The 26,587-nt window shown below is 29.6% G+C and overlaps 1 protein-coding gene across 4 annotated transcripts in view; it reads right to left on the reverse strand.

Annotated features, from left to right (window-relative positions):
- The window catches only part of LOC106680779 (ATP-binding cassette subfamily G member 4), a 41,105-nt gene extending 23,039 nt beyond the window's left edge, over positions 1-18,066 (reverse strand). For 2 of the 4 annotated variants that reach the window (XM_014420709.3, XM_014420710.2), the window contains exon 1: positions 17,953-18,066. In XM_014420709.3, coding sequence (XP_014276195.1) covers positions 17,953-17,998 — 46 coding nt within the window. In that variant the 5' untranslated portion in view covers positions 17,999-18,066. Of the gene's footprint in view, positions 1-15,826; positions 15,846-17,952 lie in introns of those variants that run through there. The other 2 variants (XM_067052695.1, XM_067052696.1) reach the window with 1 other exon arrangement.
- Positions 18,067-26,587: the final 8,521 nt, after the last annotated feature.

Below are 26,587 nucleotides of genomic sequence, written 5' to 3' on the forward strand. Positions count from 1 at the left end.
GCTGTTAGTATTAAGGAACGCATACACTGTTCACTACAATTTTATAAATAAGCGACAACTCACCTATATTTTAGCTCTCATGTGAGCAGTATCACTTATTCTTACACTGACACTGTTTTTCACTACTGTTTTTTATTTTAGTTCACTGAAAAAATAGTCTATTGTGGGACACGAAGTAGCATATGTTCATTTGCTAACTAGCGCATGCGCACACTCCACAGAGAATTAAGCTTATAAAGATGACTTAATTACATTCGGGAGTACAGGAACAAATCTTCAATCCTACCTCAGAATTAGAAGAAGTGTCAAAGCAAGGAAATTAACACTAGCAAAACTAAAATTATGCTAAGAGGAAGGTGGGAAGAACGAGAGGGCCGAATAGAACAAGTGATAGGAGATGAGCTGGATCATGTAGAAGATTCCATGCACCTGAGAGTCTACCTCATCGAAATTGGATGTGTAGGTTGAGAAAGGCCGTCCGTAGCTCAAGTGGTTGAGGCGCAGGTCTGAGCAGCCTACGAACTGCGGGCGGCGCCGGTTCGAATCCGGAACTTTTTTCAATGAAAATCTTGACTACCTACCTTGGTTAGAATAGGTTGGTCACTTTTAGATAATCTCACCCATATGTCAGAAATGACCAGGGAGGGTTAAGTAAATAAAAGAAGCATAGGTTGAGAAATCAGAGAAAGGATAAAATTGGTCGACAAATACTTCCATTCACTCTAGATTGATCTCCTGGTAAAGTAATAAGTAACAATTAAAAGTAATAACATAAAACTACGTTCATTCCCTTGCTGACTTATGTCACCGGATCTGATACAGAAGCCAAATTCAATAAGGAAGATAAATAGGAAAAAAAAAAAAAAAGAAGGTATAAGGTCAGAAACAAAAGAAAAAGAAATAACCAGAGGCCGAATATGTAATAGAAGAAAATAGGCTAAGGTGGTTAGGCCTTGTAGAGGGAATACAGAAGGAAAGAATCGAAGGAAGAAGTAAGGCCATAGAAGAATTGTGATGGTGTTTGTTGTCAAGGAGACATTCAGCAAGAGAGGAATGAAATGTAATAGACGGTGCCTGGTGGTAGAGGATAGATAATTATGGATCATGTTCTTCGTGCAAGGTTCTCGCAATGCTCTGTGGTATATGAGGTATAATCAGAAGAAGGAAGACCGGGAGAAAATGATATGAGAAAAAAATTGAACCCCTTTTTTTTTTTTTCATATTTCACATCTCTTGTATTTTATCTATTAGTATATGCCATGATAAGATACAATATTCAAAAAGGTAAGCATCTCACTGAGAAAGTAGTAGCACGAAAACATATCGGTGAATAAATTCAGGACCACTTTTATTTTTGTAGCCATAGTTTATAAATTTTATTAAAAATGATATGAAGGGTTATAAAAAAATATTTATTTTCTAATAATTGACTTATGACGTACAAAACTAAATCAGCTATGACAAACAATAGTTGGTATAGATATTTGCATTAGGGATTTTTACATTAAAATTTAAATGATATTACATTCGAAAATCATACAATTAAAATGGTTTCCGATGTAATTGGGTGATTGTGAACTTTGATCAATAAGAATATATTTTTTGGGCCTGAAGCTCATACATGAAATATATCTCATATACACGAAAAGTTATTACATCATTTACTTGTTAGGCTTAATTATTTATAATCATATGATTTTTAAAGGCCAAAAAAGAAAAGAAAAAATAAGGCTATACCTCTAGATAGAGTGGAAAACTGTAAAAAAAACGGAAAACATAAAATAGAAATGAAAGTAACTATTTATTGCACTAAAATGGAATAAACTTAGAGGTAAATACAAAGTTATGAAGTATTTACAATAAAGTTATCTGTTACTTGTAGCCGTTGAGTCAGCCCTGTGGGTCCGGTAGGCTTCCCTCCGGGGTTCACCCAGCCTCATAAAGTGGGTACCATTAATTGGGTAAAATTTGGTGGTCGAGCTTGATTCTGACTGAATCACCTTCTTGCAGAACCAATGGTAACATTACTTCCTTACAACTTACAGCACCCCTAAACTTTCATGGGTTGTAGCGGTACAGATCTAATTTAATTTAACTCATTATGTAGTAATCAAAAGTAAAAATATAAATTTTAAAACAGTTTTTAAAATAATTCTTACATTCCCTACATAAAGTAGGAAATACTAATAAAAATTAAACAATAATTTGTTTGTTTCTCCAATTGATTTGTTCCCTTCATAAAGCTTTTTACAACGAAATTAGCGTTTTGAATAAAGTGTTCCTCCTAGAATTAAAAATTCGAAAAGACCAACCAAAATGGTTTTTATTTTCTTTCTGGTTAAGCCGTTGAGAATACCAAGTAGAACCCTGGATATTTTAGTTATTCATAATTAAATACTTCATAACTTTGTATTTACCTCTAAGTTTATTCCATTTTAGTGCAATAAATAGTTACTTTCATTTCTATTTTATGTTCTCCGTTTTTTTTTTTACAGTTTTCCACTCTATCTAGAAGTATAGCCTTATTTTTTGGCCTTTAAAAATCATATGATTATAAATAATTAAGCCTAACAAGTAAATGATGTAATAATTTTTCGTGTATATGAGATATATTTCATGTATGAGCTTCAGGCCCCAAAAAAAAAATATTAATGACCAATATATTCTTATGGATCAAAGTTCACAATCACCCAATTACATCGGAAAACATTTTAATTGTATGATTTTCGAATGTAATATTATTTAAATTTAAATGTAAAAATCCCTAATGCAAATATCTATACCACCTATTGTTTGTCATAACTAATTTAGTTTTGTACGTCATAAGTCAATTATTAGAAAATAAATATTGGATGTTCAATGGCTGTTATTATTTACATGATTCTTAAGTTTTCTCCAAAATGACAAAAATGGCTAAACTTTCAGAGGTCATTGAAAATAAAAAAAAAAAAAAAATGCTTTAAGAAAAATGGAAAATGAATTACTAAACTCGGTTCCATATTTATTCTGGTTTTGTAAGCAATTAAATAATTTTTTCTGTTTACGTATTCAGTACCCTTTTCACAAAAATGACTGTATTTGCCATAACGCATAACTGCTTTCGTTTGCATTGTTGTGTCATTACCGACCTTGGTAGGCTGATAACGAGAAAAGTATACCTTCCTTTCGAAGGATCAAGCAGTACAAGGCTATTGTGAATCTATTCCTGGTACCTTGTTCAGACGAAAAGTCGTGGCAGTAGTTACAAGAAATAAAACTACAGTGCAATATGTGATCTCTTGATCACGTTGAATCTGATCTTAGGAAACTATTTGTGCTTCCAGTTCAGAAATGATAGTAAGGACACATTGCAAAAAAAAATTTTTTTTTTGTTATAAAAATTATGAAGTTTATATAAATACCAACACTAAAAAGTCAAAATTGATAAAGTTGCATTATGAATTAGCTTTCAATCACTCATGGTATCCTTATGTTGAACAATATCGAACCATGTCACAAAATCCCATATTTTAATTTTTTTGACATGGCCGCTCTAACTCCGACCGATAGCATCAGATTTGTTAAACTGTTAGTATTCACCATCGCAGTACGTGCTTTTGTGAGGTGCAGCTCTGTTTATAAATTGCGACACATTCCATAAAACTATAATACAAAAACTGTTTTATCTTTGATCACTAATGTTAGCTTTATAAGGATCACAGTAGGCAATTCACTATCATTAAAGTTATCATTTAAAATACTTGGTGTACAACTTTCAAGTTATAATAAAATATAAACAAAATTTAAAAAAAAATTTCTTTATTTCTACCAATTGTTTTTAAAAATGAGTAAAAGTTTAATTGGCTATAAATTCACTTTTTTTTTTTTATTATCCTCCTAAAAACGAAAATAGGTAATACAGCAGAGGTAATGATATATAACTTCGCTTATAATTTTCTTATTTAAATAACTATTTTTTTGTTTTATATATATATATAAATAATTTTAAATATGAAGAAGATGGTCAGGGTTGCTGTGAAAAAGAACAAAAATATTTACAAACTACTTATTTTCCGATGTTTCCCTCTACTTTGTTGAGCTTCATCAGGGCAGTTCAAGTTGATAGCTTGGGGGACTTGGAAATTTTTAACCGCAACCATGACCATCTTCATATTTCATTATTTTTTTGATTTATTGGGAATTTGATCACCAAACAAAAAACGTCTGCAGTCAAACAAAAATCTAAAAAATTGATCTACTTGATAAAAAGTTTTATTGTGTTTATAATTTTTTTCTATCACGGAACTAAATTCACGGAACGCTTTTTAAAAAAAAATGTAAATCAGTTTAGTATTTAAAATGTGGTTGAGAAAGATTCAAACCATTCCATCTTATATGTATATATAAACTAATAGGAAGTTGAGTAACTAAATATTAACAGATTAGCATAATTGAAAACTTTGGTAGTTTATAATTTAAATAAAATATAGACTGTTCAACAAGTTATTACTTTTATTAGTTTGATCGGTAAATTTGCATAAGCTGACTGGTAAATTTGCATGAGCTGGTAAATAAATTGGTATTGTATGACTGACTGACTTGTCGATAAAGATAAAATAATTTAATATTTAAAACTACTAATTGGATAATGAAAATGATTTTGCATTTTAAGAATTAGCAATTCATGCTATTCCTTGTTCGAAACCTGTCATGGTCTTAAGATTTTAATTTGATTTAGAGGCATTGTCTCTTTCCATCTTTCTATTTTTCATACAGATAATTACCATTGTACTTTTATCTTTAGAGGTTTAAGGATTGGTTTAATTTTGTAAAGATGTCTGTAGGTAATCATTTTAAACTAATAATTAATAAAACCTAATTTCGAATTGTACAAAATATAGGTACTAGAATTTGAGAAAAATGTCACTTAAATTCCAATATGGCCAATTAAAAATAATTGATTTATTGAGGAATTGTTTCTTCTTTTATTTAACTCTCATTGTTCATTTATTTACTTTTATAATATACAACTAATTACAAGAAATAAATAAAAGAATTACACGAGATATAAATAAAGTATTACGAGTGGTTCTATAATTGTATAATGTCATATGGTCAGTGTTGCTAGTAATCGATTCTACGTCAGTCCAAATCGTAAGTTTGTAACCTCACTTTTGAAGTTTATTCTCCTTAAAACCTCACCGATTCGTAAGCTTCATAAACACTCAAACCCACTTGTTTCTAACCTGGTTTCTCCTTGATCCTTCTATGTGTCAGAAAAGAAGAAGGTCTCGAGATCTTCTCATCTAGGAATACTAAATTCTATCAATGAGTAAATTCTCCACATTTCTGTATCGTGCCATTGTATAACTAACACCAAATTTACTAGTTGTATATATTTCAATACAATTGTAAATAAGAATAAATAAATTTAAAAAAAAATCTCTTTGTTTATTTTAAATAGCTCTTATGTATTGTTCCATAAATTGCTGTTGAAATCTCTGTGACTAATATATTATAAAGCTATTATTTATTTTTATATTATGTGGGGAATTCATAAGATTCAATAATTTTATTCTAGGTGGTATCTGTTTAATTGTCAAGTTTATGGTTGTACCATTAAGAACTGTTCATATTGAAACTAAAAGTTCTTTAAAATGAAATTCCTAATAACAGTTACTAGCGACATATTTCTATCTCATCCTGATTATTATCAGATCTTTGATTTCTACACCCATTATGAAATTTGTGGTCATAGCTGGTGTTAATACCTGGAATACAATTATTACAAGGAAAATTATATACAAATTATAAACGGATCCATAGTTTGACTTTTTACCTTGAATTATTAAAATTGATCTATAATTTCGATAATATTTTGACGTCATCCAATTGATTTAAATTGCTTGGAAATATACCCCCGTACCTCTAAGGGACTAGATATATCCGGTTATTATTACTGATGGTTATATGACCAATCACCATACACATCTTGTTATTGTGAGATAGCATTTTTTAAATCATGTATTGCTACCAAATATTCTTAAATTGTTGTTTTTTAAATAATTATGTTGAACTTTATTTTGTGAAAAAAAGGAGCATACGTGGCAATTCTATAGATGGCAAAAAATCAGGTTCATCCACTGAATTTAATCCACCTGGTTTGATTTCTCAGCACCCCAAAACAATTTTTGATTGTTGACGCTGGTACATCCTCCCAAACCTAGTGGACCATTCTAACCCTAAAGAATACAGACTTTAGTTTTCTAAATTCACGACTTGAAAAAAATATTAAAACAACCTCAAAATGTTTCCTCTTCTGGAGATGGCCTAGTATTACAAGGAACAGGTTTCCAGATATTATTCAGTTTAGTGAGCAGGATGAAACTATAGATGCTACAGTATAGGAAATATTGTGATTTTTTATGATTTTAACAATTTTAGCAATACCTTATCGACTTCTTAACTTTTAAAGAATTCCTCATTCTATAATAAGACCTCGAATCAAGGCACTGTGTTTCCAAATTGAAGATATTATAGGATGACTTACGTTCAATCCTTTTGCAAAGCTCATGACAGTTTCACCATTTTCATGAAGGATATGAAACCTCTCATCCACCGAAAAATATATTTGTATTATACATTACAATCAATGTGTCTCTTGAAGGAACCAATATAACTTAATTGTAAATAATTCACTGGATGGAATCTTTCCTCCCTTCCAGACGTTGATTTAGGGTAAAAGAAACAGGGTTGTTTGCGACACTTTCCTATAGATTACGGGAACGTCTAGGCTAAAATTTATCTCTTATAATTCAATGGGTTGTAATAATGAGTCGTTTTAGCCAATCAGTCGTTATAACCGTGGAGGCTATATATACGCTTATAAGAACATTGGTAATCCTATAAAATCTTATCCGAGATCGATATGCAATGATCGGCTGGAATACAAAATGTTTTAATTTTTTATATTTTTTACATTCCTTCCATTATAAACTCTCTAACCACCCAAACCCACTAGTTTCTATCTTTGCTTCCTCTTCCATTCCTGGCAATCCTCCAAGGCGCCTGAAAAGAAGATGGCCTTGTTACCTTATATTGTAAAATGTGTTTAGAGTTCTACTACTGGATAGTTTCTCTACATGCTGTATCATATCATTATCATTATGTCATTATGATCAAATTTACTTGTATTTTTTATACAGTTGTAAATATCAATAAATAAAAAAAAAAAAATATTTTTCATGGTAATTTTATTTTTCATTTTTTTTGACAATTATATTCCCTGTAAATTATCCTGTTTTTTTTTTTTATCTTCCTAGTTCAAAACGTAGAGTCATTTTAGAGTAATTTCTTGTTTAGGAATCAATTGTGCAGAATAGCCCGTTTTTTAAATATAGAGGTATTCAGGAAATCACTTTTATGGATAAAAAAAATAAGATATAATTCGATAAAATTTATACGAGACCATATTTGCACTACCCTCAGCTTGCCTGTGAATGAAAAAAAAAGGAAAGAAATGTTTTACTTTTGACTGATAACATCCCATTCGTTGCAGATTTGGCCCAAAACAGATATGCGTCTTTTCATTCCAAACTCCTTAACCATCCTAACCCATTAATTCTTAATCTTTCATCCTTAACAATCCCTGATAATCCTCCGAGGAGTCTGAAAAGAAGATGGCCACGGGACCTTCTAATTTAAATTAATGTTTGAAGTACCACCAATGGGTGGTTCCTTCCCAAGATTTTCAAGTGTATATGAAACATACAATATATTTACCTATTGTATTATTTTGTACAGTTGTAAATTACATTAAATAAATAAAAAAGAAAAAAAAAAAACTTTTGACTGAAAGAGTTCCCACATTTTCCTAACTCGTAATATTTATATCCCAATATACGAGTAATATGATTAACCGAATTCAAATGTTTAGGTACCTTTGAAAAGAAAGGTTTTTCCCTCTTTCTGATGCTAAATATAAAATATTGATTTGCTGCCAATATAAAGTTGCTCACATATAATTAAAAAATCATGATTGTATTGTCTAATTTTTTAAATTCAAATTGACCAACTAGAATCCGATTGGTATCATTGAGAATATTTAACATCTTCTTGAAAGCTTTGTGAGAACTTACGTACGTACGTGATAGAAAACAACGGAGTTTATTCTCGGCTTCAGAACACGTAAGAATTGCCAAAATTATCAAATCAATTTTTTAAAAGATTCTTTTCGTAGACTTGCATGATTACGGATTGCATTACTTATACACTTACCTTTAAGATCCTCTATTAAAAAAAAAAATGTTTTTCACTAAATTAAGTTATTTACAGCAGTTTTATTATTATTATTGTTCTTGTTACTTAACACATATCTAAACAATTATAAATGCATTTTTTTATATCTAAAATTCGAATTGGCCCATTTGGTAAACTTTAAAAGTCCTTTTTGAAGTTAGTCGGTTTAACCTATGTGCAATGAAAAATTTTCTTAATTTTTGTGCCACAATCATGAATTTGTGAAAATGGATTTTCCTTTTCAACGGGCCAAGAAATACGAAAATCAACAAATAAATTTTCAAAAATGTTTCATTTAGCAGACCATCTTATTAATACAAGTATTATGGCACGCATTTCGCTGACTGTCCATGTCTTGAGATGATACCAGGTAGTTATTATTCATTTAATAACCCCAAATTGTCCAGCAATTAAATCTTTCAGTAGGTTATGTCACTAGAAAAACCTGCATATTAGAGCTTTTTCTTAGCAATTAAAACTATTCATAATTTCCCACGGATAGCAATAGACAGTCACTTATTAAGTTATTATGAGCCCCAAATCAAAACCTTTAATCTCACATTTAATGGATCAAGGATTTTTCTATTATAGAAGTATTTTCTTTTATATCAATCATGTAATCATTAGTATTTTGAAAGGGATGTGATGGGTTATTACGTATATTTTATGAATTGTATAATGTGATATGCAATGTGATATTACGTAGGTACATTACTTTAAAGGGCAACTTTCCATATTCTCAATTTCATGAGTAACGAAATACCAAAGTCTGATGGTTACATCCAGGTATGCCATTATAAGTGAGGGTAGGGAGAATCATTCTTCTCTAAAAGTACTCGTGATTGGATAAAAATCTGCCGGTCTAGTGTGACAAAATCACCTCCTTGCACAACGGTTGATCTCGTAAGAGTACTTCCTTTAAAAAGTACTGAACCCATGACCATTCACGGATTGTAGTGTTGTTGATTGTTGCTTAAAGGCGTAAAACCCTCTGGTCATCAAAGCCTATGGCATGATAAAAGTAAAAAAAAAAAATAAATAAATAAAAATCATTAAAAAAAATAAAAATCGAAGAGAAGTCATAATTTATAAAGAAGGCGATGTGCTTTTAAAAATTCAAACACTCCTGTAATTTAGCTTCCTCATCTGCGAGAGTTTCGGATAAATTTGGGGTCAGTCCTATCCTGTTTATTGTTGGCAAATAGTGAGTACACTCTTCAAAAATATGTCTAATTGTAAGAATGGACTGACAATATTTGCACGTTGGAGGTGGCAGTTTTCTGATCAGGTGAGAGTGCGTGAGGAGAGTAAGACCTATTCTCAAGCGGGCCAGAGCAGCCTCCTCCCTCTGGCTGTTGGAGTAGGATGTCGATTGTAGTGATAATGATTTTAATTTTTTTTCCCAGGTAATCTTTATACACTCTTAAACAATTAAAACTGTTTAATGAAACCATTATAATCTCTTATTATCAACTTACCTAATAGTTAAAAATAGAATATTTGGTACTTAAGGCAAATACAAACTAAATAAATTGTTTGTTTTTTTATTATTTATCTGTTGATATTTGCCACTGTTAAAATTTATAGGAGCAGTAAATTTGCTGTTAGTTATTCACAAACATGTGAATATTCTACCCATTGATATAACTATAAACACATTAATTGTAAATCGACAATTTAATGTGTTCAAAATTACGAAAAGTTAATAAACATGCCATAAACAAATTTAAAAAATGCATCCATGTAGTCTCAAAAAAAATTTATTAATTCATATTATGTCCAACGTTTCAGCCTGGGTATCATAAAGGACAATTTTAATTTTAGTTTCACAGCCTAACTTTAATTAATAAAATTTCGCAGACTTTTAATTAATAAAAAATGCATTACCGTCAAATATTATTTGTAAATTGTGTTTTTATACTATAACAATATTATCCATAGATTCAATAATATTTATGTTATATTATAATATACAATGATATTTTTAGAATTCAATAATACAGGTCTAGAACAAGATAATTAAAAAATATATAAAATATAGAAAGATGATAGGTAAAGGCTATAAAAGTGAATATTATGGAACTTTTTTATTTATGTTCACGTTTGGGCAGTCAAGCAATAATATCCATTGTATAGTTATTTCATGAATTTTGAATCGGTTCATTAATCTAATAAAATGGATTTATAAGGCATTGTGTATTTCATCAACACAATGAGAAAATACTAACCCCACGCAGGATATTATATAAGTGAATCCAAAACTAAAATGATTAATGGACTGCCTATTAGCTAAATAGTCTTGCTTCTCGAGCTTAGGAAAAGTCATTCTAATTATTTTTTATATAAATTTTAAATTGATAGTAAACCAACTTGAATATAGTTGATTGGGCTATGTGGAATTTTTAAAAGGAATATGGTCCGAATGCGATAAAAAAGCAGCTGTATAAAAACTATTTATTAAGAGACAAACAATGGCTAAACAATTATACAAACTACTAAAATATGTTAACAGTATAATACGGTGAAATTGACTTGAAATAAAAAGTAAACTAAGGGGGGGCTTAAAAATTAAATAAAAAAATATATATATAAATATAAAAGTACAAAGTATACTAATGAAATTAAAAACAAAATCTACAGCAATAATTATAAATAAAAAAGAAATACAGTAATCTATTTAACATGAAATGAACAATTGAAGTAATAAGAAATGGAAAAGTAAAATATCGGAATCAATAAAGATCAAGAAAAAATTTTAAAAAAAGATATAGAGAAAAAAGACAACTAAACATTTTTTTTGCCCTGATGAAGCCTTGATAAACGGGGCGAATTTAATAAATTGTTTTTTACAATTTGAGTGTCTTTTTTGACCGTACCCGGAACACCTTCATTTTATTAGACATTAAATCAAATTTTATATAAGCCTAATATTAGAATATTAAAAGAATTTATCCAAATATATTATTATAAGCTAAAAAAAAAAAGTGCCAACAGCATCAGCCTGATACAATTCGCCTTCGTGTACTTGTTGAATAATTATGACATAATAACAATGCAGGAGATAACGGCAATCATATTGCAGAAGGAGTGATTTAGTGAAAGCCGGTTTGTTGAGTTTGATAAGGTCATTGAAACCGTTCAAATTATAATCTTAAACAGATGCAATTATGATATCTGTTGTATTTCCCGCGTTAAATTTAGAAGTAGAGGATATCAGTTTTCATTTGGCGTACTGTCGGATGGCTTTGAAGGAACAAAGCGAAACAGGCGATGTTGGCTACATTAATTTCTTGTTAATTATTATTTGTTAAAAACAGTTTATACCAATCAAAAAATTGTTTTTCGTTTTAAACCAGCCTATTATATTAACTATTCTAGATGACTATAATGACTACCTAAACACGCCATCATTGTTGTTTGTCTGATTTTTCGTATTACAGATACCACTCGGGATCATTATATTAAATCCCAATTAAACCCACTTTTATTTTTTATATTTGCAGGTAAGGCAATTCAGACAAAAAAACAGGTGATGTAGCAAGGTCATACTATGGATCAAAATTGGGAGCGGTAATTAATGGTTGTTCAGATTTTCAGCACGTGAAAGGGAATAAGACCAAAATTTTAAGAAAATTACATGTAATTACAACAGTGCTTTATTAGTTATATATTATATTATATATTATATATATACTATACTATATTACTATACTAATATATTATATTAGTATAGAAGCTGGTTATAGTTATAGCATCTTCCCCTCACTGGGTACGCCCCTGGTGGTGTAGAGTAATTAATTATTGAAAAACTGGATGTTTAAGATAATCTGCTTCATCACCATCAAAATTAAATAGAAATCATTCTAATTACATTTAAATATTGAAAAGATCGATTTTATACAATAATAGCATCAGCACCATTTTACAGCCACCATTTCGAATTAAAATTCATCTCGTTATCAAGTCCTTAAGCTGAACTTGACCAGGCTTGTTTACGAAAGGTACATAAGGAGAGAGAAAAAGAATAAGTCCTGGATTTAGAAAATTTTTAACATTAAGTGAACAGGTAACAACACTAGTGAACTTATTATCACAACAATCTGTGAGATGTCAAAGGTACAACTTTAAGTCTGACTGGAGTCTTGACACACTCAATTTCTGCTTTACTATTCGACTTATTTCAGCCGACAACCAATATGTGTGTAATCTAATTAAACTTATAAAAATTTGTTCAGTGATTTAAGAATGTTTAATTAGGTATAAGTATCTATTTGAAATTTAAAACTTCATGGGGTATGCCCAAACATCTCCGAAATGAACCTAAGAGCCTTTGAACCTTTGATATTGAATAAACTCAGATATTTCAGACATAGTACAGATTAACAATATGTTTAATATTACATATTTGTTTAATTTTAATAAATTATTTTTGTTATAGAGGTTAGGGAAAAAAAAAACAACCTCATATTAAAACACCCAGTTTCTTAGTTCAGTGTTATTCATGGGCCATTCGACGTTTTATCGATTTATGAATCATGAAGATAACGATAGCATCTCCAGGCGCTTTATTTAAAACTGACCGATATGTAATCTGCTCATTGTAAATTCTTCTTTTCTTAGTAATAATTACATAATTTAATAAAATTGATATATCTTATTTTATTTATTTTGCTCTTTGTATTTCGTAATCGTATCAATATCTGAATTATTTCAGTCAAGTTTTTATAGGATTTTTTTTTGTATTATGTACGCTTTTTGGCATTTGAGACATATTAATAAATAATAGGGTTACGTATATTTTCGTTATCACACGTTTTTGTGGTGCGTTGAGTTTTAAAAAAACATTTACATTGTTACACAATATTTACATTCAGATTCTACTACAGCATCTCGGCAAGAAATGTCATGTGCGCCTCCTGACATTCTAAAGCCTTTACAAACCCGTGGATTTTGTGGGTTAATCGGTTCACAGAGTTTAGGGTCTTTAATCTCGGGACCTAAGTTTGAGAACTATATTTCTGCTCTAAGTGGAAATTTAAATTACTTTTATGAATTGATTGCTTGAATTATGATCTAGATTATAACTTAACACGTTTTATTCTTGATTTATTTATTTTTTAGTAATAATCGGTTATTTGTAAATTCAATACTTATAAATAATATTGTTAGACAGAAGGCTATTGCAGATTCACATCATATACTTAATTTGTTGCGTTCTATTTCTTTAAACTAATAAATTGTTTAAAAATTATAGGTTTGCTTGAATAATATCATACGACTAAAAAAAAAAACTTTTGAAATGGATATGGTTCTATAGATATTATCGTAGACCGTGGTTCATTTATAGACTGCTCCAAAGCTAGTAGGGTTGTCAAAAAACAACAACATATCACGACATTCAGGCAAAGCAGAAAATGAAGATCTTGTGAAATGCTAACGGATTCTAACTTCGACCAAAAAACATACACCCCAAAAAATAAGTCTTCCGATGAAAAATGAAATATCAGTTAGTTGGCAAGCCATATGGAATAAAAGCCCACCAAGAAAATTAAAAACTATTAAAAAAACCATTAAACCATGGACCACATCAAACCGTTCCAATCGCAGGGAGGAGGTAGCTATTGTCAGATTAAGAATAGACCATACGAATTTATATGCATATCTGATCAATAAGCAACCACCGCCAAAATGTCAATATTGGAACAGTGTACTTACAGTCAGTTACATATTTGAAGAATGCCATTTGTATTCCATGAACTTAAATAGATTGGGAGTGGGACAGAGTGTATCGGATGCTCTGAATGATGACCAGAAGAACGTGGAAATGGTTTTGGTTTTCTAAAAAAGAAATGGCCTTTTGAATAAGATTTAAACCCTAAAGTTTGTTATACGTACTAAATAATTCTAAAATAAGTAATTATTCAATTGTTTTCGTAATTATGTAAAAAGTATCAAATCTTGAAATAGAATTATAAAGTACGAAACATGGGCGTAGATGACATCAAAGTTTTACGCCCTAAAGCCCCAGCCAACAACAACTTTGACCAAAAACTAAGAAAACATTTAATTTTAATAATAAGTAAAAATTTCTTATATTATTCTCTCGTTTTTTTCACTAAGTTAACAATTGAATATTTCTGGTATAAGAATATATTAATTATTTTTAACGGTTCGGCTGAGATAAATTTGATTCGTTGACGATCATGCGTCAATTTCGGTTTTACTAAAAATGGAGCCTTATCATTTTGTTAATCTCACTCTTACCTGATTTGTTACGTAGGTCAGTAATTTAAAATAAAATGGATTATTCGATTTTTTTTTACGATCCTGATCAAAACCATTTTTTTTTAAAAAAATATTGCTATGCTTTAAATTAAAAATTTAGAATAAAGTGGCCTACTTATTTCAGATAGATTAATCTAATATCTTCTTTTTAACCAATGAATTTATTTTACCTGTTAGTAAATTATTTTTATGAAGAACGCAAGACAAAAAGTAAGCGATTTATACACGTCGACACATATACAATCACCTATTTTTTTCACTACTTTTTTTTTATTTATATCCTTCAACAGTGTGATCTTGACATTGTCTCAAGCACTCACGTCTTGAGTAGATAGCCAACAGTGATAAAAGAGCTGTGTTATGTTACTGTTTCCTGATAACATTACAAATAAATTTCCAACAATTCAGATTTTTCAAATTAAATGAAACAAACAATATAATGTACACTATAAATTCTGCTTAGTTCAATCATATGATATTTTGCAATAATATCACATAATTGTTTAAATGTTTTCTTTTAATGGATTATCTATTTATCAGTTAACTTTATTTATTGTGAAAGATTTTATAATTATATTCTTACAATTCTATTTTAAGATTTACAATGAAAGATTCTATATCTTGATATTATACTATTTTAATATTTTTATTAACTATGTAAATATTTGATGTAATTGTGTATTTTTTTATGAGAGTTAATTTTTGTAAAAAGTTGTGTCTTAACTTTAATGTAGAGAACATTAACACTTCTACACCTACACACCTGTTAGGTGAAGACTTGTAAAATAATTACATTATAATTATTATTTATAATTCATTTTACTAGTCCACCAATATTTTAATTTTTATCTACAAAACTGATATCGTTAAAATATATTTTTAAATAGCTAAAAACTTCTTCTTATCCACATATTATTAAATTTGGAAGTCATGCCTAATCTTATCAAAAACGGATCACAAAAGTTATTTTGACTTTTTATATTAGTTAAAAACAGTTTATTTTATTTTTAATTTATTGTTGTATATTTCATATTTTAATCTATTTTATCTTCAACTACATATTTAATTACGAAGATAACTTCGTAACTAAATATGTAGTTGAAGATAAAAGTGTGTAATAAGTAATAATAATAGTAATAATAGTAAAGTGTGTAATGTGTAATAATAAGAAAGGTGTTTAACTATGTATATAAGAACCGGTATTCAGAACTTTTAAATTTTAGAATATTCCAAAGAAAAGAAAAAATTTATTCAGTATACTTACATCATATTCTGACCAAATCACCTCCTTGCACAACCGTTGGTTTAGTAACAGTGCTTCCTTACAGAGTACTGAACCTCTGACTCATGGATTGAAGCTGTACAGATTTTAATTTAATTGTAATACTTACATCATAATAAATTTATTTTTTTATTTGGTATACAACTTATTCTTGGCTTATTTTTTATTTTATTTTTCGGATTTTGATAGTTTATTTATTCCGTGGAAAATTCTAATTTAATTATTATTTGTTTTTTCTTTAGTTATGTATTTTTAGTCTAAAGCTATGCATAATAATAATTGATTGTGTATATATATTTTATTTGATATAAAATGTTATGTAAATGTTGGTACTTTTGGTAAATCTATAAAGTTTTTTGTTTTTTTGTTTCAATAGAACTCCGGCAAACCGATATTTCACTGGCTTTTTTTTTTTTGATACAGTATTTGTATTATAAAAAATAAGAGTAATTATTATTATATTTTTAAACAATCAAATAAAATAATAATGTTATTTATTTATACCTTAATTTGATTTCAATTAGAAAATTGTAGTGTCTATTCATTCTGACCGAGATTAAGAATAATAATATTATATTTATTTTTTCTATAATATTACATACTACATCCATGAAACATGAAAATGGATAATATATGAGAAATAAAATAAACTACATATGAACTAATAAAAATAAATTACTTAACATTTATCATCGAAAATCGTGATATTATTTAATCATTATTGTTTATCCACTCATTGCTAGTGGGATTAAAACTACTGTCAATCCTAAATAGATGAGTCTGACGACCTTTGATACATTACCTGTTGTTTTTAACACAACAGGTGTTTGTTAGTATTGGAGAAAGTTTTGATGGTACTAAAAAGAATCTGATAACAAGTCTTTATGGGTTTAGCCCTAATATAAAATTAAAAATAAACTTTCAATAGTTGATATTTTTTTTTTCTGCCATTAAAAAAATTAAAGATGTTTTCAATTTATTTTTGAAGTTGTCGCTTTTTTAATTATCCTTTAACTAATTTATTGTTCATAAAGTGTTTAAATAATTTGAAGCAAAGTAAGTAAGTGAGTAATATCAGAATTTTTCAAGATGCATATACTTCAAATGTTGAGTGGTATATACTCATAGAATATATGAATTAGGGATCTCAAAAAATGAAAAAAAATCCCTAAGAAAGTATTTCTGTTAATTCTTTCACGTCTAAAAATGTTCAATGTTATAAATTATTAAGATTTTAATAAATAAATTAATATAAGTTTCAACTACCATAATAATGAAATGTAAACATTAACATTATTTTAACATAGTTCTTAACTTGAACAAACTCGACACCTTCCTTCCATAGCAGCAGTTATTGTTATTGTCACGTTCTCAAGATCAGACACCACTGGAATTATTTGTTTGGATTGACTTTAAACAAAAGGTCCATGCAATCTTCTTAATTCTTTACGATGAAGGATAATAGAAACTTGTGAAACAATAATAATATAATATGGCACTGCTGCAGTGGAAGAAATATGTCGATGCTCTCTTACTGTTCAAGGTAACAACTTTAAACAATTTTTAATGTAATGTTAATGTTTACATTTCAGTATTACAATAGTTTGGAATACATATTAGTTTATGTGTTATAACCTAAATAATTCATATCAATGGGTATTTTTAGACATGAATATCTCCTATGAAAAGCGTTAACGGACATATCCTTATAGGAAATATTTTTCCTGTTTTGAGATACTCAATTCATACTATCAGTTTAGATACTCAACACCCTATATAAACACATATAAATACAATAATTTGAAAATATTAAAGCAGCCATACTTGTTTGGATAAAATTTATAATATCTACATACTATAATTGTATATAAAAATTTCTATTTATGAAAGTACAAAAATATTTTTAAAAAATAAATGTATATGGTAAAAGATTATGAGATCAAGTGTATTATAGTTTTTTAGAAGACCAAATATTACTGATCTATATGCACAATTATATATACCGATTAATTGAGTCATTATATGTTTTATGTTAGAAATATCCTGGTTTAAAATATTTAATTAATTAATTAATAATTGCCCATCTATATAAAAATGATAAGACTCACTGGACATAGGCGCCCAGCAGGTTAGCCCCTCGAAGCAGACTTCCATCACGCCGACGCTCGACTGTCATCTGGATGACTCTTGGTTCAGCTACTAGTGGGGAGGAATGGGAGAGGGATACTGTTGCTATCAGTGCTAAATCTTCCAGTTCGAGATTACGGATTGGTAAGAGCAAGTAAACTTTGAAGTGATAATTTTCGGCAGGCATTGTTATCTATTAAAAAAAAAATTGTGTACTTTTTCCTGATCAGTAGTGGCCAGCGCAAAGGCTGACCTTAACCACAAGGCTTCCATTTCCGGATCCCTAAGAAGTTAATTATTAACAATTCTATAGAATTAAGTGTAGTTACTGCAATTATTTCGTCTTATTTATATCGTCAATGGAAATCTGACGTAACTCAAAAATGTGGTTTTATATTAAATAGATTTAAATGATTTTTATTTTATATTATTTATTTATTTTATGCTTTTCGACTACTAGGGTCATTTACACTAAATTTACAAATTGATAAGTATTAATGAATTATTCGAGTTCATCTGCTTACACACATGGCAAATACATTTAGATTCCAAATTACTATACATATTTAAAGTTTTTAAAAACTTAACACGCTTTTGTTACATAATCTTCTTTCTACCTCTCTCGTAAATATGTAGTGACCGTATATGATTTATGAGGTCTACATTCAGTAATTGCCTAACTGTGAGACAGCTTCCACAGTAGCGACACACTTTGTTTCGTAGTATTACCGATTAAAATTCACTATCCTTCTCAGCCAGTCTTCAAGACTAAAAGGGGAAAAGGAAACCTATTTCATAATTACAATGAGGGGTTTTGTAGAGGAACCACAAATAGATATAGTTACGTTTTAAAATTGTATTCGAATATATTCCACCCATGGACACAAAATAATAATCCTTAACCATATCTTATATGAGTCATTTGAAAATTAAAGGTTATGTTGCGTCTTAGAGCTCTTGAGAGAGGATTATTAGTTGTGGAAATTTCCTATTTTATCAAGTCCCATGCATCTGAGTCCTCTACATAACCTATCAATAATAGGTCCATATAATTATTAGTGTAAAAATTATAATTATTTAATTACCCCATTTTCCTCTCTTTCTCTAAAGGCAATGATTTACCCATTTAATTTTATGAAAGAGAGAAAAACACTTTATTAAAAAAATTGAAGTGCCCAACTTCATTGGATTGCCTCATACACAGCATACTTATGACAAATGAAGCATATATTTTTTTTTTATAATCCCATTAACATAAATAGTGATGGCATATTTTTTTTTCTAAATTGTCCCATTACAAAAATTTTTGCATTATTTACTAAAATTACACATGATTTATTTTTCCTTTTTATTATTAATTATTTCTTCCCTTACACATTTTAATTTTTTTTTCTATCTTTTTATCGTTCTTTAAATGTGTTCAATTTTTCCATTATTTAAATTTTACAAAATTTTCTCTCTTTTTTTCCATCACACATAAAAGTAAATTTATGTTAAAAGTATAAAAATTTAATAACCATTTCAAATATATTTAAAAAAATAAATACATACATGAAACCCAGCATGGTGGTCCCCATTTACAATCTATTAATATAAAAAAAAATACTCTAACACATGCTTACAAAAATTAAAATAGAATAAATAAGTATATTAAGCTGAAAGTTAGAAGTAATAAATATTCAATGAATATAAAATAATGTAGATATTAAATGTGCAATATGCATGCTCTTCACCGAGACATCACCATTATCATTAAAATAACATCTTCAAAGTTATCAAATTTTATTTGGGTGAAGAAGTATTTCCTATCCTTATTTACAATAATGAGCACTTTGATAAATGGTATATTTTCACTGATTTATGTTCGTTACAAGAGTTTTTATCTCTCTCTACTCACCTTGTACAAATCTTACTTTATCAGCAGTAAAAAGAACATTTCAGCCACCGAATTACCTGACAGCGCGGTAAGAACAAAGCTATCAGAAGAAACCTCTTGCTCATTTCTACAAGGTTCCCCATTAGTTTTATAGACTATGTACTTGAATATAACTTTCCTAAAATGTCATTCAAACATTCATGACATCAACCCTGGAAAATGCGGTGAAGTAAAACTTCAATTCACAATAAATATCAGATACTTTTAGTACAAGAGCCGGGAAGAAAAAAATGCAGTTATTTCACCCCAGTTTTTTATTACTTTAATGAAAACTATGTATTATTAATAGTCAAAATTGGTGAGTCTCCCAAATATAGGTAGGTGGAATAAAAAATTATGGCTGTTTCAAAATGTTAAAAAAAAAAATAATTTATACACACTAGAAAATCTAAGAGAACATGATTTAAAGTAAATTAAATTTACTAAAATATTAGACCTAATAGAGCTATTTACGTTCAATAGTTCTCGATATATATCTTTTTAAAAAGTAACATTTCATAAAAATATATTGAAAGATAAACTACTAATCTCTAATAAGTGAATTCATCTTGAAATATCTACACCTCAAAAATCATTCGACATACAAATGTCTATTAAAACTTCAATTACAGCAAGTTTAATGTACTATTAGTAAGATTCTGAAGTTCATCTTTTTAGGAGTAGTAGTTTTCATGATATTTGCTAAAATAAATTGATTTATAGTTGTTCAGACAATAAGTTTGATTTATGAAAAACTTTATTTTAGAAATCATAAGAAGTACACATGTTAGTCAGCAATTAAATTAAAGCTAGTTAAATTACTTATAAAATAGTTTAAAACGTTTATCCTTGAAGGAGTAGTAGTTATTATGGTATTTAACAAAATAAATTCACAAAATGTTAATGTTTAGTTGTTCAGATAAAATTTTTGATCTTTGAAAAAATATCTCTCTGGAACCATAAGACGTATATATGTCTGTTAGCACTCACAATAAAGGTATTGTAATGAAGGTACGCATATGAATATAAATTTTGACAACGAAAATTTGTCCGAACAACTATAAATCAATTTATTTTAGGAAATATCGTGAAAACTACTTCTCCCAAAAAGATTAACGTCATAAACTACTTCATAGTCTATTAAACTAGCTTTATACTCGAATCGATTTTCAGATATAGAATTCTCAAAATAAATTCACTTACTACTGATCTTTCAGTTAATTTTTTTATGAAATGTTTCTTTTTAAAAGCTATATCTCAAATAATATTGAACGTAAATAGCTCTATGAGAGCTCATATTTTAGAAAATTAACTCCACTTTGAATGATGTTCTCTTCGATTTTCTGATGTTGTTGGTAGCTTTAAAGATATAAAGCTCCGGATGAAAAATAATTTTTTTTTGTGCTTTGAAACTGCCGCCATTTTCCCCCCACCTATACTTGGCTGACTCATCAATTTCGACAAGTGATTATACGTAGTTTTTATTAAACTAGTCAAAAATTGGAGTAAAATAACTGCCTTTTTTTCTCCTCTTGAGCACATGTACTATTTGTTTTACAACTAAGTACCTCAATAATCAGAGTTTTGATAGAGTTCCAATCCAAAAATACTATGACTTAACATTAATTGGAGTTGGATAAGAAATTAAAAGTTATTATAACAAATGGTTTTGTGTTTAAAATGTCAATGTAACTTTGGTATATTCTATTATCACCTTCCTTTTACATTTTTCCAGTGACAAAATTCCTGAAAAGCGTTTATTACTATTATTGGTAACACGATCCATGTTTGGCAACGCGATATCCTTATAACAATATAGTTAAACCAATCAAAATTTATAAACAGAAGGTATCTCTAACGTGAAACAGCAAGTAGGACTTATTTAGAACAACTGTGGCTAATTAATCCTAATTGAAAATGGAATTTTGAAAAACATTTAACAAGTATAAAATAAATGAATGATCAATTAACGAACAGTATAACACCATTTTAATCTAAGTAATAACATAATCAGAGATCATACAAAAATATTGAAATTAGATCATCTTATTCGGATCACTTAGAGAAATATTTTATTTATAAGCCTGTTTAGAATTTCCATAAGTGCTAAGAGAAAAAAATTGCTTGAGGGTATGTTAAGAATGTTAAGCAAGAAACTTGTTCCATCCATGGAGCAACAAGAGTTCGTAATTGCTTACGATCCAGGGATTTGTCAACTTTCCTGTTGAATTACCGATTAAAAAAAGTGCACATTCCTATCAAATAGTACACATAGTAAAAATAAACAATTGATATAAAAGATAAGATCTGAGAATGTGTGTTTCCGCGTGATCTCAACTTTTATAACTGTCGTGATTACAGACCAAATTTTCGTGAAGAAATAAACAGAAATGTGCAGTAAAATAATTGGATGTAATTGTGTGAATAGTTCCGTAATTGATTAATTAAAATGTGAATTGACTGACAGTAATAAATTAATGAACAATAGGTAATTTTGAAAGTTTGAAGAATTGATTAAAAAGGGATCCAGATCTATTGATTTTCAATATTTAATTTTAATTTAAATAATATACAGATCCACGGTATAAATTGTTCAAAATATTATGAAAACTTTGTTGAGTTTGACTTTAAAATATTTCTCGGATTCAGTCGGAGTCGGGATCAGGGGTCTCATTTTTTCTGATGCTCCCCTTGCCGCGTTCACCGAAGACTCCGAAGACGCCAGGACTGCGAAGCCGCCTGATATCAATATCGTATCATGCAGGCCAGGACCTCAAGGCAGGGAATGTGGCTTGAGTAGAATAAATTTGGGGAAAAATTAAATTTCTAACTTACTGACGCTAGTAATAAAGGATTTGTGGAATGAAATATTTTTATAGGTACCTATTCTCGGTCATTCCTTACTAACACTAGACTCAGAAAAGGTAGCTTCTAGTCTACAGTCCTCTTCAACATCATCATGCGTGTAAATCGATGCAGGAGAAGACCATATTTAACAAAAGTTACTAAATATTGGCATATGTTGGATCGTTGAATGGTTTCTCAGTCCCTCGATTAAAGACGCTTTCAAAAAATAGCAGCAAAAGGCTTAGAATATTGGACTTGAAGTGAATCCAAAGGTAATGGTAATGTGAAGAAAAAACTCTGTGGAACAATATTGCAAAAACGTTCTAGTAAACACAAGAGTATTGCGTCTATTCGTAGCATGAATAATAAATCAATAACTAGTAAATAAAGATTCAATGAACTCGAAGATTCGATACTGTTAATGTCAAAAATCTTCCAAAACTGAACTATTTTTATTCTAATACAAAGAGTATTTAAAATAAAACTAAATGGAACAGTAATCGCGGGGATAAAAATGCTTAGTAAAAAGTGAAAAGGTACTTTTGACACGCGATTGAACGAAAATTTCACAAGTATGAACATGCCTTCCTTATAGACTACTGGTATCTGCTCCACTTTCTTGAAACAGGTCTGTCATTAGAGGGAATGACGAGTAGTTGGGACATCGCTTTCTTGCTGTGACAACTATTGGACTCGATACAGGAGTTTTTTATTTTAATTATTATAGAGCAAAAGTATAAACTTTTTCCTTCAAGCTGTCTAATATATATATTTTGAATTTTTTTAGGGTATTACTAATCAACATTAGAGGCGAGCAAAACCCAATATTTAGTTTTATGCTTGAACAGTATGTATCTACTCTAAGGGCTCCTAAAGTTTGGGTAGCAGAAAGAACTTGTAAGCAGATATTCTAAACATGCTCATTTGGCTGTAACAAATATTGTAAATAGTAATGGAATTTCACCATTTTTTTTATATAATCATAACAATTAGGCATTATAAAGAAAGAACTATACTTTTTACTTCAAATTCTCTAATGTTTATATCTTGAGGCTCTGTAGAATATTTCTAATAAGCATTCGATGCGAGCGAAACCCAATATTCAGCAATATTGTGCATCCAGTGGAAGAGCTAGTAATCAGATATCCTAAAAATTTTCATTAGGCTTTTTCATCTAATAATCTAAGATATCTATGATTAGAAATGTGCGAGAGATCCTTGAGATTAAATACAAGAATATATCAGCCAGCATAACGCCCGCATCCAGAACCCACCTAATAAATTATTCACTGTTACTGACGACTGTGCTAGTGCAACAAGGACGTTCTTAATATTCAGAAATACGGCATATAAATTCTTTTGTTATTTTCTTGAAACTACCAACTGGCACTCCTTTAACTCTTCTGAATTATGGCTCTCTTTGAAGGTAACCAGGAACGTCCTAAGGGGATAAAGTGGAAAGGTGTCAGACTACTTATTGGTACATTGGCTCGTCCAATTAGGTCCAGAGTTATAGGGATGTAGAGGATCAATGTGAAAATGGTCTAGTACAAATTTTGAAAATTCTATCTACTACTATCATTTGTGTTCAAAAATAATTTTCTTGATACGCATAAATATACGCATTATCTGAAATTGTGCACATCATACATCTGGTCCATTTTCAACCTCTAACGTGAGCGCCAGCAGTTGGAAAATATATATATATATTCTTATCTTTCTTTTTCTATTATAGGGGCTATATTTTACATCCAAAATACATTTTTAAGTAATCAATAGAAAAAGATTGTTTTTTCATTCCCTCATCATGTCTGACTCCTGAGGTAAGGGATTAAACTTTTATTTCATCTACAATATATTGTTTCGATTCATTAACTGATTTATTCAGTTATAACATGAGATTTATGTTAAAAAATATGCCTCATACTTATTGTACATTTATTTTAGTCAGTAATAAGTAATAAAATTAAAATTGTAGGTCCAGGCCTTATTCCTTCACTCCTTCACAGAAGGTTGCTTGCGCAACCAGAAGCGCAAGAACTGCGCTGTGGTCTATAACCATTTTACTCCCTTACTTAAAAAAAACAGGAAAGTTTTAAAGTAATTATTTCGCCTGTCTCTTGTTTTTCGATGGGAAATAGTATAAGTGTTTGGACTCTATATTCTTCTTTCATGTTTAAACGAATTATAGTAATTTAAAAAACAAAACAAAAAAAAACATGAAAATCACATCCCCTCACTTTTTCCAAAATGTTCATTAACAAGGTATTGAATAACTCTATTCTTACAGTATTAAACTGTTACGGAACGTAGTAAACTAAATAAATTCAAATATAAATGAACTGAATGCTAATCAATAACAAGTACAGGAATGATACTGATAATGGTATTTGGTGGGAGGAACAAGTCCGGCAAGTGGGCTTAGTGGTCCTTTTTGCCTACCTAGGTTGCCGCCGCGTACTAACCAAGGTTGGAGTGTCAATATTCATTCTTCGGGACCGCTAAAAAATGAATGTATGACTGCCCCAGGTGGGAATCAAACCCACAAGTTCAGAAACGAGCGCATTGGACCTCCGCCCTAACCCGCACGGCCGTCACGTCCCTAGTAGAGTATTGATATGTCACTAGGTTATTTATTTGTTTCTTGTTCTCATTTTTTTGCGTCAAACGGGGCGAAACGTTGGTTACTAATAATGGTCTTTCTTGACCGCTACTCAGGCCATCAATCAACAAAAAAATTTAATTTTATTTCTGCTGTAAAATAATATTACTAAAATTGCGTGATATCACAGAGCAACAAGGAGCGACAGAACCCAATTTATTCACTCACACTGTCTTCCTTCAACTGGTCGTCGATAGACGTGGTCAGCTAGTCTAGGTATAGCCAACATTTTCAGCACGGAAGCCGAAATTAATATATAATATTTCCTGTAGGGACTATTTTTTTATTTTATGCAAACAAGCAAGCCTGTTATGCTTCGAAGAAATCGTTGTTCTACAGCAGGTGAAATCGTGTTCGAATGATTGCCTGTTCTAATATAATAAGAAAAAGAGAAATAGTTATATTTATTTATTTTCTAAAATAAAATAAAACAATTGAGAACCAAATCTAACTATTAAACAATTGAAAAATATAGAGGTGTAGTTGTTTTGCAGAAATAAGTGGATCAAAATTGATCTTGAGCGATGTCGCTGCACGGAGTTTTTCAATAATTAAGCATAGGAAGTTCGTGTTCTCAGATATGAAATGATGTATGTACGCGACTAAAAAGGTCCTAACAGATATAATTTTTTTTTTTAAATAGCAGAACTGTTGAGCATATTAAAACACATATACTACCGAACCAACAGAAATAGTGAATCATTTAAAAGAAAACATCCTGGTTAGATGAGGTTCAGAAGACCTCAGACCTTAATAAAAACCCTGTACTACTACAATCCATGAAGGTCAGGTTTTACGCACTTTATAAGGAAGCCCTGTTTCTTGAACAGCAGTTGTCTAAGGAGGTGATTTGTTCATAATGATACTAAGATTTTCCCCAACTAAGGGTGCCCACTTTGAAGAGGCTGGATGTGCCACAGGAGAGCTCCTGAATCCACAACATTGACTCATGGCTTCAGTAACAGAGTAAATAATTATCTACTACAGCAGGATTTGAACCCAAAACACTAATAAAATTTTAATAAATCAGGAATCAAAAACTAAAATAACTTAATGATCAAAGACCATTTGCTGACAAGATGTAGCTCATATTAGGCATGTTTTTAAAATCAGTTGTCATCTGGTTATTTCTGTACAGAGTTTTAGCAGCGTAGCATATACCACCTCACCATTAGAGCTCAGATTTTAATTA

This window comes from Halyomorpha halys, unplaced genomic scaffold, assembly GCF_000696795.3.
Source record: "Halyomorpha halys isolate HHAL.00 unplaced genomic scaffold, Hhal_1.1 Scaffold286.1, whole genome shotgun sequence".
Taxonomy (NCBI): Eukaryota; Metazoa; Arthropoda; class Insecta; order Hemiptera; family Pentatomidae; genus Halyomorpha; species Halyomorpha halys.